Source organism: Thamnophis sirtalis, unplaced genomic scaffold (genome assembly GCF_051295495.1).
Source record: "Thamnophis sirtalis isolate CommonGarterSnake01/CBP01778 unplaced genomic scaffold, rThaSir2_p1.2 scaffold_5, whole genome shotgun sequence".
In the NCBI taxonomy this organism is placed as follows: Eukaryota; Metazoa; Chordata; class Lepidosauria; order Squamata; family Natricidae; genus Thamnophis; species Thamnophis sirtalis.
This window is the reverse complement of record NW_028261385.1, coordinates 101,043,511-101,061,662: the sequence shown is the minus strand read 5'-3', so window position 1 is coordinate 101,061,662 and position 18,152 is coordinate 101,043,511. Positions and strand designations below refer to the sequence as shown.

At 37.8% G+C, this 18,152-nt stretch overlaps 1 protein-coding gene across 1 annotated transcript in view; it reads left to right on the top strand.

Annotated features, from left to right (window-relative positions):
• Positions 1–18,152, top strand: part of PAX5 (paired box 5) — a 250,175-nt gene that overhangs the window by 76,937 nt on the left and 155,086 nt on the right. The window contains exon 6 of the mRNA XM_014051605.2: positions 1,373–1,548. Coding sequence (XP_013907080.1) covers positions 1,373–1,548 — 176 coding nt within the window. The remainder of the gene's footprint in view (positions 1–1,372; positions 1,549–18,152) is intronic.

The following is an 18,152-nucleotide window of genomic DNA, read 5'->3' as shown; positions in this document are numbered from 1 at the left end:
AAAATCCAGTGTTTTTTTTACTATTAAACAAATAAAAAATGAACCCCTTTTTCTGTGATTAAAGGTGATTGGAGAGGATGGTGGTGGAATAAAGAATGAACGAAATATAGACTTTTAATGCCATGATGGGGAAAGATGGAGATGTCAAGTTCAAGGCCTGGGGGCTCAATCTGGCCCATGAGGTGCTTAGATCTGGCCCATAGGGCTCCCCTGGAAACAGTGAAAGACCAGCCCGCGGTGCCTCTGTCAGCAAAAACGGCCCTCCTGAGCTCTGTTTTCACTGGCAGAGGGTTGCAGGAAGCCGTTGCAGCTGAAAACGGAGCTCAGGAGCCCATTTACGCTGACGGAGTGACGTCAAGCTGGCCATGCTCACCCTGGCTATGCCCAACCTGGCCCCCCAAGATCAAACACAACTCTGATGCGGCCCTCAATGAAACCGAGTTTGACACGCCTGAGCTGTACATATTCAGTTCCTCCTATCTCTCTTGATATGTTCACACCATTTTTGTTGGAATACTAACAATACACTGCATATTATATAAAGCATATGAATGGAATGAATGGAAAACTCATCAGCATTGTTTATTTTCATCACTTGATTGATGCTTGAACCAAACATTACTTTTTCATAGAAATTGGAAAATCCTTGCTCTAATGCAAATATTTTTAAAAGATGAATTTAATCTGTTTATTCCACCTTAAATGTAGGCAAATCTTTCTCCTCTCTCTCTTTTTAGGTCCACTCATTTTTTCATATCAGTGACCAGATATAATTTTTTGGGGAGCTAAAGAGCTACCAGTTTGCCTTCCACTCTTTAGAGATACTTACCATTTCTTAAACTGAAGCAGCAATTCTTCATTATTTTTGGAATGCAGATGGGTACATAGCAGAAAAGAAATATTTGCCATTGCCTGTATTTGTGTTAGCGTCCCAGAGGAATTTGAAGTTACTATTCAGTGAGAGTGTTGAATTTAAAGAGGCCTGTATTCTTTTAGAAGACTATATGTAAACAACTTGATATTTCAGTATAATTTACAAGAAGAGATATTTTGTGATGTTTTTAATGACTTTTGACTACCATTATGCTTAATTAAATATTTTCTGCATCAATTACTCAGCAGCTGTATGATCTCTTATACCATTTCACCATAACACTTCATGGATTAATCTTATGAATATAAACACATAAATATAAAACTTAGCAACACTCACAGACAAACACACAGACACACAGACACTCATAAAGCAAATGTGTACTGGTAACCTTTATTTATGTGATATGCTACATTTTTAACTTCAAATGAAAAATATGCTTTAATTGCTGTAGTAATAGTTATCTGTCTCTGCATTTTTTTCTTCCCTTTTGGAAAGGTATTCAGGAATCCCCTATACCAAATGGCCATTCGCTTCCGGGTCGAGACTTCCTTCGGAAACAAATGCGGGGAGATCTTTTTACTCAGCAACAATTAGAAGTATTGGATCGAGTTTTTGAAAGACAGCATTATTCCGACATCTTTACGACAACTGAGCCCATCAAACCAGAGCAGGTAATATTTAAAGCTGAAGGAACTTTTCACCTTACCAGTTTCTTGGCATCAATTATTTCATGTTTGTCACTTACATTACCGTCTCTCACATGAGTTTTAATTGAATACTTTTAATACTCGGAGAACCATATTTGAAAACAAGAATTATCAGCTTCAGTATGATCATGTTCAGTTTTTATTATTCATGAATTAATAATTGGACCCAAGAATTCCCATGAGCTCATGAAAAACTAAAGCACTAACAAAATGCATGATAAAAATAAATTAAATTAGAATAAAAGACTCCTACTGCAGAATATGAAGGGGGAGTATGTGAGTTAGCAGGACTTAAAAAAGCCCTCTATGGAATCCAATGTTGATTTGTGTTTCACATATGTATTAAATTAACCAGGGCAACACACCTCTAAGTCAGAGATGTTCAACTATGTTTGGGATAAGGGACTAGTTGGGGTTTTGTTTGGTCCAGATTGCTGTATATTTTGAAATTGAGACAATAAATTAGAAGAGCAAAATTAAATTTACTGAATTCAGTAAACATGACTACTTTACTTCAGTAAAAATGACTAAAAATTTTCTCCATCTGTCAGATTTAAAATTACAGCTTGGTGATCTTTTCTAAGGATTCGGGGAGGGAGACATAAAAACCACTGGTTTTTCTTATTCTTGTATTGGCACCATGATCCTAAATAAAATTAAGGGTTCTTTAATGTACATTGACCTCTTCCTGCCAATCTTGGTTGTGCTCTGCTCATTCTAACTGCCTGCTCCCCTCTCCATGCTAAAATATTAGATGAAAACTGTAGAATGAATGATAATATAACAGGTTCTTGCAAACATAGAATATCTATTAAGGCAGGGATCTCCAACCTTGGCAACTTTAAGACTGGTGGACTTAAACTCCCAGAATTCCCTAGCCAGCTGGCTAGGGAATTCTGGGAGTTGAAGTCCACCAGTCTTAAAGTTGCCAAGGTTGGAGACCCCTGTTCTAAGGTATCTTGCATTTATACATCTCTACTGTACAGAATTTTCAATATTTTTCTCCTGATCTTTGGATCTGTTCATTGTCATCCTTCAGCATACCTATTTGAGGCTGGAATCTTTTTCTGAGTTTGAAGATGTTTTGGATGAATTTTCTTGTTTTTCTGCATCTATTTCCATCCTCATTGACTTGACAGATGCTGCAATATTGCTTATTTTCTCTTCTAACAACTGTCTGAATTTTTTTTGTCTTAGCTTATTTATTCAATCAATGATAAGCAAATTTAAAAGAGCAGTAACAAAATGAAGCAAATTAATATGAAATGTACTGAAAGACAAATCACATAATGTTATTATATTCACATCTCTATTACCATATTAATATATTAACTAGCCAATCAATGATAAATTTAAAAATGGAAAAAGTATAATATAAAGTAAATATACTGTAGAAATGTATTAATTAAAATTAACTATCTAAAAGTGATATTAGGAATAAAACCTCTTCAACCAATTACTTCTTTAGCTATTTTTGTCTTATTTTCATTATGGCGCTACAAAATGTGGCTACTGCAAAGATAAATTTTGGCTAAAAATTGTTTATTTAGTTTTCATTGTTTTAAAATGTTTTTATTATTTTAACTGTATATTTTTTTCAAATGGGATCTGTCCAGAGTTATTGATTTAGATGGGCTGCTATAAAAATTGAATAAATAAATAAGTAAATAAATAATATTGGGTTTTCAATCCTGGAAAAAAATATTTCAGATCAAATATGTCTGATCTGATATTATTCAAGACATGGTGGAATAGAACTATTAAAGAAAGTATGCTAAAAGAGGGACAAAATGAAATATGAATGACAAAATTTAAAATAATGTCCAAGAAACAGTGGTGGATAACAGTACAGTTATCTTATGTTGAGTTATCGTGCATTGAATTATCCCATGTTGAATTGTCCTGCGGAGAGTTGTCCTGTGTTGTGTTGGCTGGGGCGAGTCAGTGGGGCAAGTTGGGGGGGGGGGCGATCTGGCGAAGGCAAGCCACGTGCAGTGAGTTATCCTAGACTGAGGTTCTCTCCATCTGTTTCTTGGTATTTGCAAGATTTTGATATTCGTTTTTAACAACTGCTGAAAATATCACTTTCCTGGTTCCCTATTCAAATTTTTTCCTGAGGTTGAAATCTTTAAAGCAATTCCAAATGTTCCCCTTGAAAATAGTAGTCATATTCTCAAAACCATATAATAAAAACTGGAAGCTTTATTCTTCCATTTTAGTTTGGCTGGGAGCTTGCACATGAATAATTTGTGATTGGGTTCATAATTAGCTCCTGCCACATCTTTATAATTGACCTCTTCTATCTCCTTGCACCAATAATATAGTCAATTTATATTTGTTGGTCTCTGTCTTGTGATGTCTATGTACTTAGGTCAACTTACGACTACAATTGAGCCCAGAATTTATGTTGCTCAGTGAGAAATTTGCTAAGTGAATTCTGCCCCATTTTATGGCTTTTCTTGGTACATTTAAGTGAATGACTGCCATTGTTAAGTTAGTCGTAGTGAATGTTGTTAAGTGAATCTGGCTTCTCTGTTGACTTTGCTTGTCAGGAGGTTATCCCATGATCCTGAGAAACTGCAACTGTCATAAATATGAATCAGTTGCCAAAGCATCTGAATTTTGATCACATGAGCATGGAGATGCTGCAATGGTCATAAGTGTGAAAAATGGTCATAATTCACTTTTTTCAGTACTACTGTAACTTAGCACTAAATGAACTATTGTAAGTCAAGGACTACCTGTATTGTTTTGATTGTTTGGAGAATATGTTAAAATCATTGCAATGGCAGAAAATATGATATTCTCCTACCTCATTTAGTCCAGCTACATTTTCTTTTCTTACTATTTCCAGCTTGGACATTTCAATTAACACCACAAACAGCATCTTTTTCTGCACCCTCTGTGGATTTTAGGTTGAACTTTATTATAATACCTGTCAACTTACTTTTTTGTCTGCTGGTTAAAACATAAAGTTGAATAACTGCCACCCAGAAAAATTGTCTGAGTAGTCTAACTGATATTATTCAGTCATTGGTTACATTATATCCAAGTATTCTAATTTCTCACCTCCTGAGTAGTCCAGTGTGCTGATGCTTAGGAAGTCAATGTGTCTTTATTTCATTTCATTTTTTTCACTGTATTGAGTTTCCTTGTGATAAGAAATGTTCCATGTTTCCATGTAATTCTGTCTTTGCCATTTGGGATTTTCTTTTCCTGCATGGCATCATCAGCCATTAGATATCCCGAAGGCTCATAAACATGACTAGTATTTCAATAAAACCTCAGCAATTCCTTAGTAGTAGGTTGAATGCCAATCAACCCTAGGGAACCACCATCTGTCACTAAATCATCAACTTCTTTATATTATCCAACCATGTGATTCTCTTGTAAAACTGAGGGATAGTTTCCACAGTCTCTTCCCACACAGTATGAATTATGCCTTTGCTGTTATCACTAAAGTGGTCTTCCAACTTCAACTTCTTCCTATATCATTGGTGTCCAATATATAGTGCCTGCTTTAGCTGGGCAGCTGGATGACCTTCATAGTTTGGGTGACCTTCTAGTGTATATACTTTTGGTGTAAACTCCCATCATTCTTCACTCATCCATCTCATGAACAACCCCCTCCATGATGAGATAGCATAGCAGGACTTGAGACATTATTTATTCAATAAACATCAATAATAAGAAGTTTAGAACAGCCTTTCCAAAACCCAATTTTGGTACCTGGCAGGCCATTACTTAAATGAGAATGCATAATAGATGGGAACCAGCTATCTGTAAACTCTTCTTTTGAAGTTAGTTTTTGAGCCAACCTCATTCTCTGCCAGGGCTACTTTTCAGATTCTAGCAACAGCATTAGTTCTGCAACAGCTTTCGTGTGTGACAACTTTTGTGTTGCTGCTTATAAGAACTTTTATGAAATTCTTTTTTATATCCACAAAGACTTAAATTGGAACAAGAGTCTCACGCTGCTCAATAGTATTCCCAACATTTTTAAAGGTAAAAATAAAACCTTGTTCTGAAAAGTCTTTAACAACTCTATAGTCTTTCCTCTTTTGTATTATTATGATCAGTCATAAGCCTGATGTTTAGATTGGATTTGGCATTTTTGTCCATCAATCAAGTCTTTCCCAAATAATATTTAATAATATTAAAAGTATCATTGCAGGATATATGCTATTCCAAGTAAAGTTGCCTTTTGCAATTGATGGATGCGATTTTGTCAATGCCGATCATGTTCAAATGGTGCTCCAATTGTTTTAGGATTGCACCCAAGGCACCTATTACTGTTGATACTATCTATGCTTTCTTTCTTCTAATTTTATTTGCAGATCTTTATATTTTGTGATTGTCTCTAAGCCTGTCTCTTCTCTTCTACTACCTCCAAGTGTTGCAATCCAGACATTTTTGTCTTTCTAATTAACAGTTATTGGAGTGTTGTGCGGCAGATGCTTATGTTTAAATTCTAAGGTCTCAGAACATGTTACGGTCTTTATTTTCTATTACTTTATCTATTTTGTGGTCCCACCAGTTCTTATTTGCAGGCAAAGCAAGTTTCTTCAGCTCCTTTATAGAGCCTGCATTTGCTTTCTGTTGCTATTTTCTCAATTCTGGCTTTATATGCATTTATTCTTAAGGCTTGGTGTTGGGCAGCCAGAATTATCTCCTCTGTCTCTTTATTCAACTTTCCTGCCCTTTACCATTGCCAGTTATTTTTGTTATCTGCTTTGCCTGCTATTTTTTTTTAATGTACTGGTCATGTAATATTTTGCCTTGCTGTGTCTCTTTTCTCTTCTTCATCCCACCTTCATTATTTTTATGAATAACTCAAGGAATTAAACATACCTAATACTCCTCCCTCCTCCTATTTTCTTCACAACAACAACCTGTGAAGTGGGTTCGGCTGAGAGTGAATGAATGGCCCAAAGCCACCCAGCTTGCTTTCCTGGTTAATCCAGGTCTTGAACTCATAATTTCCCGGAGTTTCTATGAACAATATATACACAATCCTTTGTTGTTGTTTTTGTTGCTATGGTTGGTTACATTGTCATTGCAATGTTTAGATGGAATTGCCATTTTTAGCCACCTATTGAGTCCTTCCCAAGGATATAGCTGGGAGATAGACCTGTGCTGTTGTTTTTTGATAATATTTTAGGTGTCATCGCAGGATTTAAGCTCTTCTAAGTAAAATTGCCTTTTGTAATTGACTGATGATTATTATGCCTTCAAGTCAGTATTGATGCCTGGCAACTGTCTAGAAAACTAGTTTCCTTGGAAAGTTTTTTTGAAAGTGATTTTGCCATTGCATGCTTCCTAAGGCTGAGAGAGAGGGACTGGCATGAGATCATTCAGCTGGCTTCATGCCCAAGGCAGGACTAGAACTCATGAGCTCCCAGTTTCTATCTTGATGCCTTAACCACTATACCAATATAAGACCTACTTCAGCAATTCAAGGGAATATTTTCATTTCATTTAATTAAGTTTAACTGATGAGCATCGCTATCCATTAAATGGGACTTCCATAAATTTATACTAAGATGTTTTTATTGATATCAAAGTGCAGATATTATTCAAAATTATAGTATTATGAAATTTAAAGCATTAAATGAATGCCCAGGAAAGGAATTGTTAACTGTAGTTTGCCTTACTTACCTCCCTTTATATAAATTTGGGATTCTTTTAAAATTTACACATTTCTCCAAATGTAAACAGTTTGGTCTATATTTTGCCTATACTAATTAATAGACTGCTTCATAAAATTTAGATACAGAAATCAATAATTAAAATGTTTATTCCTGTTTTGCTTAAAAATGAAAAATTAGATAAAATACAGATTACAGTATTTTCTTTCATTGTAACTGCCCAAAAATCTCTTATAGACATTAGGCATGTATCCTTTTGCAGAGGTTGTTTGAGGTTATGTGGAAACTGTTCAAAAGGAGTAACCATACTTCTATATTCTGAGCATGCATGCTGAAAACATAACATTTAAAATCTTTTAAGTCTTAATCATAATTCAGATTTGTTTCCTTAAAGAAAATATTAAAATATTGTCATTAATCTGAAGAGATGTGTATGAAATTACAAGGAGTAAAATGCTTTTGTATGCTGTTAAATGGAATTTATTTTGCTGTTGATACTGACAAAATATGAACAAAATTCTAATAGATGTTTCTACTTTAAGATATTTTACTTTAATAGTAAGTACTCAGGTTTATATATTGGTTAATCTTCCAGTTTGTTATCGTATGTTATCATATGGGCACAGTTATGTGGGAATATATTCTCTAATGGTCTCATTAGAGTTAAATAAATACATATACAGCATTCTTGTAGAAATATCAGAATAGTTTGCTACACATTCCCATTATGTAATCCAGAATTGGTGTTCATAAGACAAAGCAGATAAATATTTAATGACAAAAGAATATTACACGTACAAGAGACATGACAACAAAATGGTTCCTCAGAAATTCCATTGTGTTATTTCAGAGGCAGGTTTTTACATATCCCAGATTTGAAGAGGAAGTTAAAGAAATGAGATTTCAGAAGTAGGAACCATCGTTTTATCAAATTTGGCTGGATTTCATGATTTAACTTAATAGGAATAGATTATAATCTGGTGTACTCCTTATATATTGTATGATAAATTTTCACATATTGACTGTCTATTTACATGGTAGTAGATTTAAAACAATATTTTCTCTATTTTGTATGGTATTTATCTTAGAATTATGTTAATGAAACTACCTGATGCTGTAGAACAAAAAATAAATAAACTACTTGTCCATTGCTCTGGATTTTAAAAATGCTTCAGGCGTTTTTGCCTAGGTAATGGCAAAAATGGCAAAATGGTTCCTGTCTAATCAAGGCCATTTTCCTTACTCTCTACAGACCCATCTAAGCATTAGTCTGCAGTCTCCCTAATAATTCATGCCTTTTGATCTATAGTAAGGATGAGGGGACTTCCCTTTGGATTTAAACAACTTTGGGAAGTCAGCGAGGCTGCAAACTGCCATAAGGATGATTGCATAATGAAAGAAGAGAACCTTAATCTTCATCCTTTGGCTGTTGTGAAACTAAGGTCAGTGAAAAAGCTTATATATCCTGTTTAGGAAGATTTCGCTAAAATCTTTTTTCCCTTTGGAAGAAAAATACCCATCTCTATAAGATGAAAAATAACAGAAGAAAAAAATACAGAAGACAATTTGGATCAGTCATCCCTCAAGGCAAAAGATTGCTTGATTGTTATATGTTGGAAGTGGATATGTAATAATTCTATTTTGTAACATAAATTCCAGTACTTATTTTTGTGTAGTTCTTTGTCATAGTACGTTGTAGAAAGGGAACAAGGGTTGTTTGAAGTCCTGAGGCAAGGTACTGTATGTGTGAGAAAAACAGGAAGACATATGCTAGCAATGTGCTCAGGTACCTTTCTATGCATTTTGAAGCAAAGCAGCTTGCATCTGGAACATACTTTCCTTCCTTCCTTCCTTCCTTCCTTCCTTCCTTCCTTCCTTCCTTCCTTCCTTCCTTCCTCCCTCCCTCCCTCCCTCCCTCCCTCCCTCCCTCCTTCCTTCCTCTTCTGTGTGAATATTATGTAATTAATCTTCTTTATCTGTGATTGGATGTTGCTCAGCATGCCCTCCTCTGGACAACATTGAGCGATCCACGTTACCATCTTGTATTAGCTGGTTATTGATGTGGGACTCACAATGGGCAGTAGAAACTGAGTGCTTGGTAAATTCAAACACTGCTTGCTTTACTGTTCAGCCAAGCTCAGCAAGGTTTGACTATTTTAATACATGCATACTTGACTTTCCCTCCATTTTTTGTAATGTTATTGTTATTATTAGTTGAAAAAAATACTTATAATACTTCAGATTGTCATTTGAGCAAAGGGATAAAATAATGTTATGAAGAGCTGAGTTAACTCTTATACAGGTTTCCCATGTGAAGGCTACTTTTCTGCCATTTCTTGAAAAGCACTGGATATCTTCTGAGTATTCCATAGATGTGGATATCAGCTATTAGAATGCACAGTTCACAAATATTGTACAGTAGCTGAATTAACATTCTTATTATATGCAATAAAAGATCTGCTCATCATTTTTGGAATATTCAAATATTCACAAGCTGCTTATAGCATTTTTCTGTGTGTTGATTTTTGGTTTAACTAGTTGATATTTTCACTTTCGGAAAAGTAAGAAATACCTGGGTCACAAAATTTTCTTGCTTACTTTCCACTGGAAAGAGGCCACTGGAAACAGTCAGCATTTTATACAAATTGGGCTTATTTATAAATAGACAGGTGAAGAATAAGTGGAATCATAATTTGTTTACTTTGACAACAGCAACACATTCAGTATATCACCCAAGAGTTACATAGAGATGCATTTGATCTCCGAAGTGTGCAGAGCTCAAAAGTCACACAATCCCTCTTGTATTTCTCCGAATTTGTCTACATTGAAATTTAAACTGTAGCCTGTGTTATATGTGAGGTATGCAGTGGAGTACCAGTACACTTCAACATCTTCATCAATGATTTGAATGAGGGAATAAATGCGTAACTCATCAAATTTTCAGATAACACCAAGCTGGCAGGAATAGTCAACACTCCAGAAGATAGGCTTAAGATACAGAAGGATCTTGACAAACTTGAACATTGGGCACTATCTAACAAAGTGAAATTCAATGACGAAAAAAGTAAGGTTTTAATTTAGGCAAGAAAAAGAAAATGCACAGGTACAGTATATGTGGTACCTTGCTCAATAGTGTTGACTGTGAAAGGGATCTTGGAGTTCTAGTGGACAATCACTTAAATATGAACCAGCAGTGTGCAGCAGCTGCCAAAAAGCCAATAACAGTTCTAGGCTGCATAAACAGAAGGATAGAATCAAAATCACGTGAAGTGTTAATACCACTTTATAATGCCTTGGTAAGGCCACACTTGGAATACTACTTCCAATTTTGGTCGCCACAATGTAAAAAATATGTTGAGACTTTAGAAAGTGCAGAGAAGAGCAACAAAGATGATTAAGGGACTCAAGGATAAAACATATAAAGAACAGTCGCTGGAACTGGATATGTCTAGTCCTATGAAAAGAAGGACTAGCAGTGACATGATAGTAGTGTTCCAATATCTCAGGGGTTGCCACAAAGAAGAGGGAGTCAAATTATTCTCCAAAGCACCTGAGGATAGAACAAGAAGCAATGGATGGAAACTAATTAAGGAGAGAATAAACTTAGGAGAAATTTTCTGATAGTTAGAAAATTAATCAATGGAACAACTTGCCTCCAGAAGTTGTGAATGCTCCAGCACTGGAAGTTTTAAAGAAGTGATTAGATAACCATTTGTCTGAAGTGGTGTATAGTTTCTTGCCTAAGCAGGGGATTGAACTAGAAGACCTTAAATGTCCCTTCCAACTCTGTTATTCTATTCTATTCTATTCTATTCTATTCTATTCTATTCTATTCTATTCTATTCTATTCTATTCTATTCTATTCTATTCTATTCTATTCTATTCTATTCTATTCTATTCTACATATGAAAAAAACAAACTATAATTTTTAACCAGGAATGGGAGGGAATAGCTTTGTTTAGGTCATTCTGAAATGTCCACTGGCCATTTAGACAACATTCTATTCAACAGGGAACAAGATTAGATCCAACATTAGATTCCCTTTCGCATTTCAGAGGATTTTTGGAACAGGGGAAAAAGGGAAAGGTTTCCCCTATCCAGTTGTGTCTGGCTCTATGGGGCTGTACACATCTCAGTTTCCTAGCCAAGGCAGCCAGCAGTGTCTGAAAACATTTCTGTGATCATGTGGCCAGGATGACTATAGCTGAGGCACAAAGAATGTTGCTACTGTCTCACTGAAGTGATACCTATTTATCTACTCACATTTGCATGCTTTTGAACTGCTGGAAGGGCAGGATCTGGGGCAAGTGATTACTTTTTTATACTAAGTATAATGGGAGCTCACCCCATCTCATAGTGTTCAGGTCTTGAACTTAGGCTGCCAACTGACAAGCTCAGGGTCTTTAACCACTGAGCCATGGATAAGTTAAAAGAAAAGTAGCAAATAAAACACCCATAGTTGGAAGAATAAGAAAAATATATATGATCAGGGGTAAACCAGAACATTTCAAGTTAAAAATGTCAGGATGGAGGATATATATTCATATTTATAAATGATCAGGCTTGTTCTTCATTTGCTATATATATGATCGCTTTCTTTTATTTATTATATCTGGAAGGCACTGATTCCAGATAGATATTTATATTCTGTTGGATTTTAATAGATATTATCAAAACGAAAACAATTAAAAAATGTTAACAAACTCATGAGTTCTGAATTTTGATATTAAAATTCTCATTCAGGAATTTTAGATTAAAATCTAAAATTCTGTGCATTCAGAATTATAATGGTGACATGTAAAAGTTGAATCAGGTCTAATAACTCTATATGTATTTAGGATAATCCCCCATGTTATTTGTTTCTATTTGTGAGAGATGACCCTACAAATAACTTACGAGACCAAACCAGCAACACAGGAAGGACAAATTACTATGCATTAGGACTCAGAAATTGATTGCCACCAGAAAAGTGGGCCTGTCCCTATTTGACAGAAGAACTGATTAAAGCATTTATTTTGGGAAACAGCTTTAAGCATCAAAGTGACTTATGCAAGCAACCCACTCTATGAAAATGCTAATGCAGAAAACGTCCCTTTTACTTTCAGGTGATAGATCACTAACAATTGAAAAAAAAAAAGGGAAGTGTAACTCTAATGGGATGCTTTTTAAAAAGGGGTTTTAGAATACTTTATTAATTATTACATTTGTATATCCTTCAAGGAAAAACAAAATTGGGTTTGCCTGGAATTATATTAGTGGGGCGCAGAGGGGAGGAGTCAGAAGGAGAAACAAAGTCTACATCCACAATGAGAAAGCTGAGAAGCAGGCAGCCAAGGAAAGCCTTTCATATTTACTCTCAGTAGACTATTAAACAGCACCAGGCTATTAATTTGGATTTTGAGTCTTCACTAAAGCCCATAAAAGTGCACAGTTGTTGAATGGAGTTCATTTTAATTTCCTTTCAATCACAGTAAATTATTCAGGTGATAAATCAGCTGGGGCAACCTCCTGGCTGTAATAGAAACCCTAATTCCTGGCTAATTATCCAGCCCATTGCTGCCAACAGATCAATACTTCTACAAAATGGAAAGGGCGAAGGCCCTGCAACGGGCAGAATGTCAGAAAGACAGCTGGGAACAGTGACATGTGTATGACCCCCCTCAGAGTTCAAAGGTCGGGGGGGTTAAGCTGTGCCATTGGTATCTTCCCTCTTCTGCATATATGGTTTAAGAAATGATGGAATCCTCTTTTCATTAATAATTTAATTTAGAATATGTAATATTTTCTTGAGCTCCAGTATATAAAAAAAATCTACAGGAGATGTAGATTTTTTATCATTGTCAGTCTCCCTTTCCTTCCTTCCTTCCTTCCTTCCTTCCTTCCTTCCTTCCTTCCTTCCTTCCTTCCTTCCTTCCTTCCTTCCTTCCTTCCTTCCTTCCTTCCTTTCTCTAATTAATAATATAGTAATCTAGAAAACATGCCAGAGGAATTTGGTTTGCTGTGTGTTATTTCTGTTTCTCAATTTAGTCAAAATGCTTATAAAAATGTGATTATTCAATAATAAACCTTTCAGAGTATTTTTGTGGTAAGACTTTTATAGTATTTTTTTCTGCACTTCTGTCAGAAATAGTATTCAAGGTGAGTTACAATAAAATATATAAATCAATGTTAAATCATTAAAAATTCATATTAACAAAATCAATTAAACTAACTGCTACAAAATTAAAAATTATGCTGGCAACAAGGCAGTTTAAATAGGAAACTCTTTAAATAAAATGCCTCTGGCAGTCTGGCAATGGAGATGGAGCATTTTTGATCACCATTTAAAGCTCGATTCCTATGCTCAGGGCTGAGTCAAGAGTATACCCAAATTGTAGATCTGAAGTTGAATGACAACAGTAGAATTACATTCAATATAGGTTGAATTTCTTCACTCTCACTTGCCTGTTAATTGATTGGAAGCCTTTTCTGGATTAAATGTATATGTAGTAGTCTTTATCTAATCTAGCAGTGGGCAAGCTTGGGATGGGATTGTACTTCTTTGAAAGAGTAGCTCAGCAGCTAGGGATGATTCTTGTCTTCACATTCTCAGTTGGCATTTTGCATAATGATATTCCATGTACCAGCTGCTATCACATCTAACCTGGTAAGACTGGCAACAGTTTCCCATGCTTGGTTACATCTAACTTAACTTCTACACTGGAATCTTCATGGATTACTAGTGAGGATTGACCCGAAGTTTCAATAGATGTGAACTGTGATACTAAGCTATTGACTAGTGCATGACATGATGCTGAGGATATTTTATATGCCAAGGTTGAAGGGGTTGTCTGCACTGGTTGCCAGTTGTTTTCTGGGAATGGTTTAAGGTGCTTATTTTAATTTTTACAATCCTAAACAGAACAGAGCCTATATGAAGAACAACTCACTTTCTGATGTCTATGTCTAATGTTTCTCCTTTTGTGTTTCCAAGCTTTGTCAGGAATTGTCCTCAGTCTCAGTCTTCCTACTTAGAAAAGTCCTCCTTGACCTTTTCAGTTTGCATGAATTTAACTAGGTTTTTAATTATTTTATGTGATATTAAAAGTAGATAGGTATAGATGTTAGATATCCAAGTTGAAAGGTCAATAAAGTTTCTCAACCAATGTCTGTACTGATCTTACATCCTATTAAATAATGACCAGCCTAAGACCATCAAGCACCCCATTGATGATTCTGCTAGAGACTTACCCAGTTCATGAGCTAACTTAATTCTTACTTCTATTTCATGCAGCAATCCTTTTGTGGGTTTTGTCTCTCTTTCTGTCTCTCTGTCTCTCTTTTTGTCTCCCTAATTTTCATATATTTTATTACTTGGCTTATTGACTATTTTTGATTCAAATTTAGTGATCTAGAATTGTATGAGATAATCTTATTTTCGGACAAATTGGATCTCAGCACTTTCCATTTGCTCTTAACCTATCTCAAGCTGTTGTTGTTGTTACAGTATCATTATTATATTATAAGTATTCGGTTTAAAACTTTGTCATTATCTGACAGGTAATGCTCCAAATAGCATCAGCTTTATAGTGTCAGTGAAGCAACATCAGTGATATATGCAAATCTTTTTGTTGCTTATGGAAGTTCATTCCAAAAGTCAAGTTGATAACCAAAATAAATAAAATAGGTTTTATAACAAGTGGTACATTTTACCCAGTAATGGAGTTCATAAGATGTTTTAAATAATTTTACCACTTAAAGCTGTTTTTTTCAACTGTCCCCAAGGTGCTTTTCAAAAGGCAACTGGACTGTCTTAATTTTTCTTTGAAAACATTTTGCTTCTATCCAAGAAGCTTTTTCAGTTTAACTGAACAACTCAAGAAACTTCTTGCATGAGAAGTGCAACATTTTCAAAGCAAAACCAACGAAGTCCAGTAGCCTTTTGAAAAGCACCTTAGGGACAACCGGAATCTGGATGGTTGAGAATCCTCATAGATCTTTTTTTCCAACTGATTTATTTCTCCCTCCAAGATGTATCGCAAAAGCATCATATATAATATTCATTTTTTTAAAAAAAATACATGAAAATCTGTCAGTATTACATTGGATCTGGAATGTTTCCCATTTCCAACAAGATGATTTTGTATGCAAGCAGTATTTACAAAAAAAGATATGATGTATTTTAGGGTGATTGCAGTATATTGAGATACTTCACTCTGAGTGGCAACAGCCACATTGTATTTTGCAATATAGTACAATGCAGTGTGGTTGATGCAGCCACACATATTGCAGTGGTGTTTAACAATTTGGAAATAGCAGAAACTAGAGGAACTCTATATACAAACAGGCTTTGCTTTGTGGTATGTTTTGTATATATACTACAGTACTCCAGAAACTGCAGTTTGTGGTCTTGAGACATAAGTATTCCAACACATGACTATGTAGCATGGAGTGTATTCTGGTAGTAGTTCTGACAGTGAAACATCTCTGAAAATAACATGTCATCTGCAACATGAGGTATCTGTGCTGAATGAATAAGGACTACATACAGAAGTGAATGAGTTGTAGAAAAAATATTAGGTTGAGTTGGTTTGATCATACTTTATAGAGAGAATGAATAATAAAATAATTACATCAAGAGGAATGGGAAGAGTAAGAGAAGCCCTGATTGAATGGATTTAATAAGATCCTAGGAAAATAACAGTTTAACAAAATGTAATATATGAAGTGGTATATGGATACCACTGGGTATGGGCTGGGCCCGGAGGGAGGAGTCCCCCTCGTAGAGATGTGCCCAGAAGGATTTCAGGTGCTTCATCAGCCGAGAGCTCAGGGAAGGGGTGGGGGTGTGGCTATTGTTATTCGGGAGTCTTTGGTTCCTCGTAGGATCCCTGCTCCGGAGCTTGTCGGGTGTGAGTCCCTGCTGGTGAAGCTGGACCTCAAGGGTCAAGTGGGCCTGCTGCTAATGTACCTGCCTCCCAACAGCGTTGCAGCAGCCCTCCCCTCGCTCCTCGAGTTGGTAGCCGAGCTGGCAGTTGAGTTCCCCAGGCTTATGGTCCTGGGGGATTTCAATTTGCCTACGCTCGGTGAACACTCGGATGGGGCGCAGGAGTTCATGGCTTCCATGACAGCCATGGGCTTGACCCAGATAATTCGGGGCCCAACTCACTCTGCGGGTCACACGCTCGACCTCGTATTCCTCTCGGAGCAGTGGACTTGTGATCTTGGTCTGAGGGGTAATAAGATCATACCCCTGTCGTGGTCAGACCACTGCCTACTGAGGCTTGACTTCCGAAGACCAAACCCCCACTGTAGGGAGGAGGAACCGACCAAGTGGTTCCGCCCCAGGAGACTTATGGACCCTTTGAGGTTCCAGACGGAGCTTGGGGTTATTCCTGATACTCTCGCCCACAGTCCGGTAGAGACTCTGGCTGCTGCCTGGTATTCGGCAGCATCGGAGACCCTCGACCGGATTGCGCCACTACGGCCCCTCCGAGGCGGCGGATCCCGGAGGCCTCCTTGGTTCACCGAGGAGCTCCGGGAGAGGAAGCGCCGGAGGAGACGCCTAGAGCACCTGTGGAGGTCCGATAAATCCGAACCGAACCGAGCACTTTTAACAACCTGCACCAAGGATTACATCAGGGCACTTAGGGCAGCAAAGAGATCTTATATTGCCACCTTGGTTGCGTCCGCCGAGTCTCGTCCAGCCGCCCTGTTTAGGATAACCCGCTCCCTCTTAAATAAGAGGGATTCGGGGGACCCCTTGCAGGGTAGGGCTGAAGATTATGCCCAGTTCTTGGCGGACAAAGTTGCTCGGTTTCGGTCGGATTTGGACTCCACCTTTGCAGAACCAGCCGAGGCACGAGAGGACGATTTGGTTGACCATCGCTGGGTTGAGTTTCAGGATGTTACTTCCGGGGACGTGGACAAGGCCATGAGGGCTGTGAGTGCCTCCACCTGTGTACTGGACCCGTGTCCCTCCTGGCTGGTTGCTAACAGCAGGGAGGTGACACGGGGCTGGATCCAAGCGGTTATTACCGCCTCGCTTCGGGAGGGGCACTTCCCCGCCGCACTTAAAATGGCGGTGGTGAGACCCCTCCTGAAGAAACCATCTTTGGATCCAGCCGTACTTAACAACTACCGTCCAGTCTCCAACCTCCCCTTTATTGGGAAGGTTGTTGAAAAGGTGGTGGCCTACCAGCTCCAGCGGTCCTTGGAGGAAGCCGATTACCTGGACCCCTTCCAGTCCGGCTTCAGACCTGGTTACAGCACAGAAACCGCTTTGGTCGCATTGACCGATGATCTCTGGAGAGCCAGGGATGGAGGCCATGCCTCCATCTTGGTTCTCCTCGACCTCTCGGCGGCTTTCGATACCATCGACCATGGTATCCTTCTGCGACGACTGCGGGAGGTGGGGGTGGGAGGCACTGTTTTGCAGTGGTTCTCCTCCTACCTCTCGGACAGGTCGCAGTCGGTGTTGGTCGGGGGTCAGAGATCGACCACGAGGCCCCTATCATATGGGGTGCCGCAGGGGTCGGTCCTGTCCCCCGTACTATTTAACATCTACATGAAACCGCTGGGCGAGATCATTCGGAGGCACGGGATAAGATACCACCAATATGCGGACGATACGCAGCTGTATCTGTCCGCCCCGTGCCAACTCAATGAAGCGGTGGACGTGATGAGCCGGGGTCTTGAAGCCATTAGGGACTGGATGCGGGCTAACAAGCTTGTACTCAACCCAGAAAAGACCGAGTGGCTGTTGTGTTTCCCTCCCAAAAATTTGGTTAGTGTTCCAATGCTCAGGCTGGGGGGTCAAAATTTACACCCCTCAGACAGGGTTCGCAACTTGGGAGTCCTCCTGGATCCACAGCTGACCTTTGATCACCACCTGTCGGCTGTGACCAGGGGGGCATTTGCCCAGGTTCGCCTGGTGCGCCA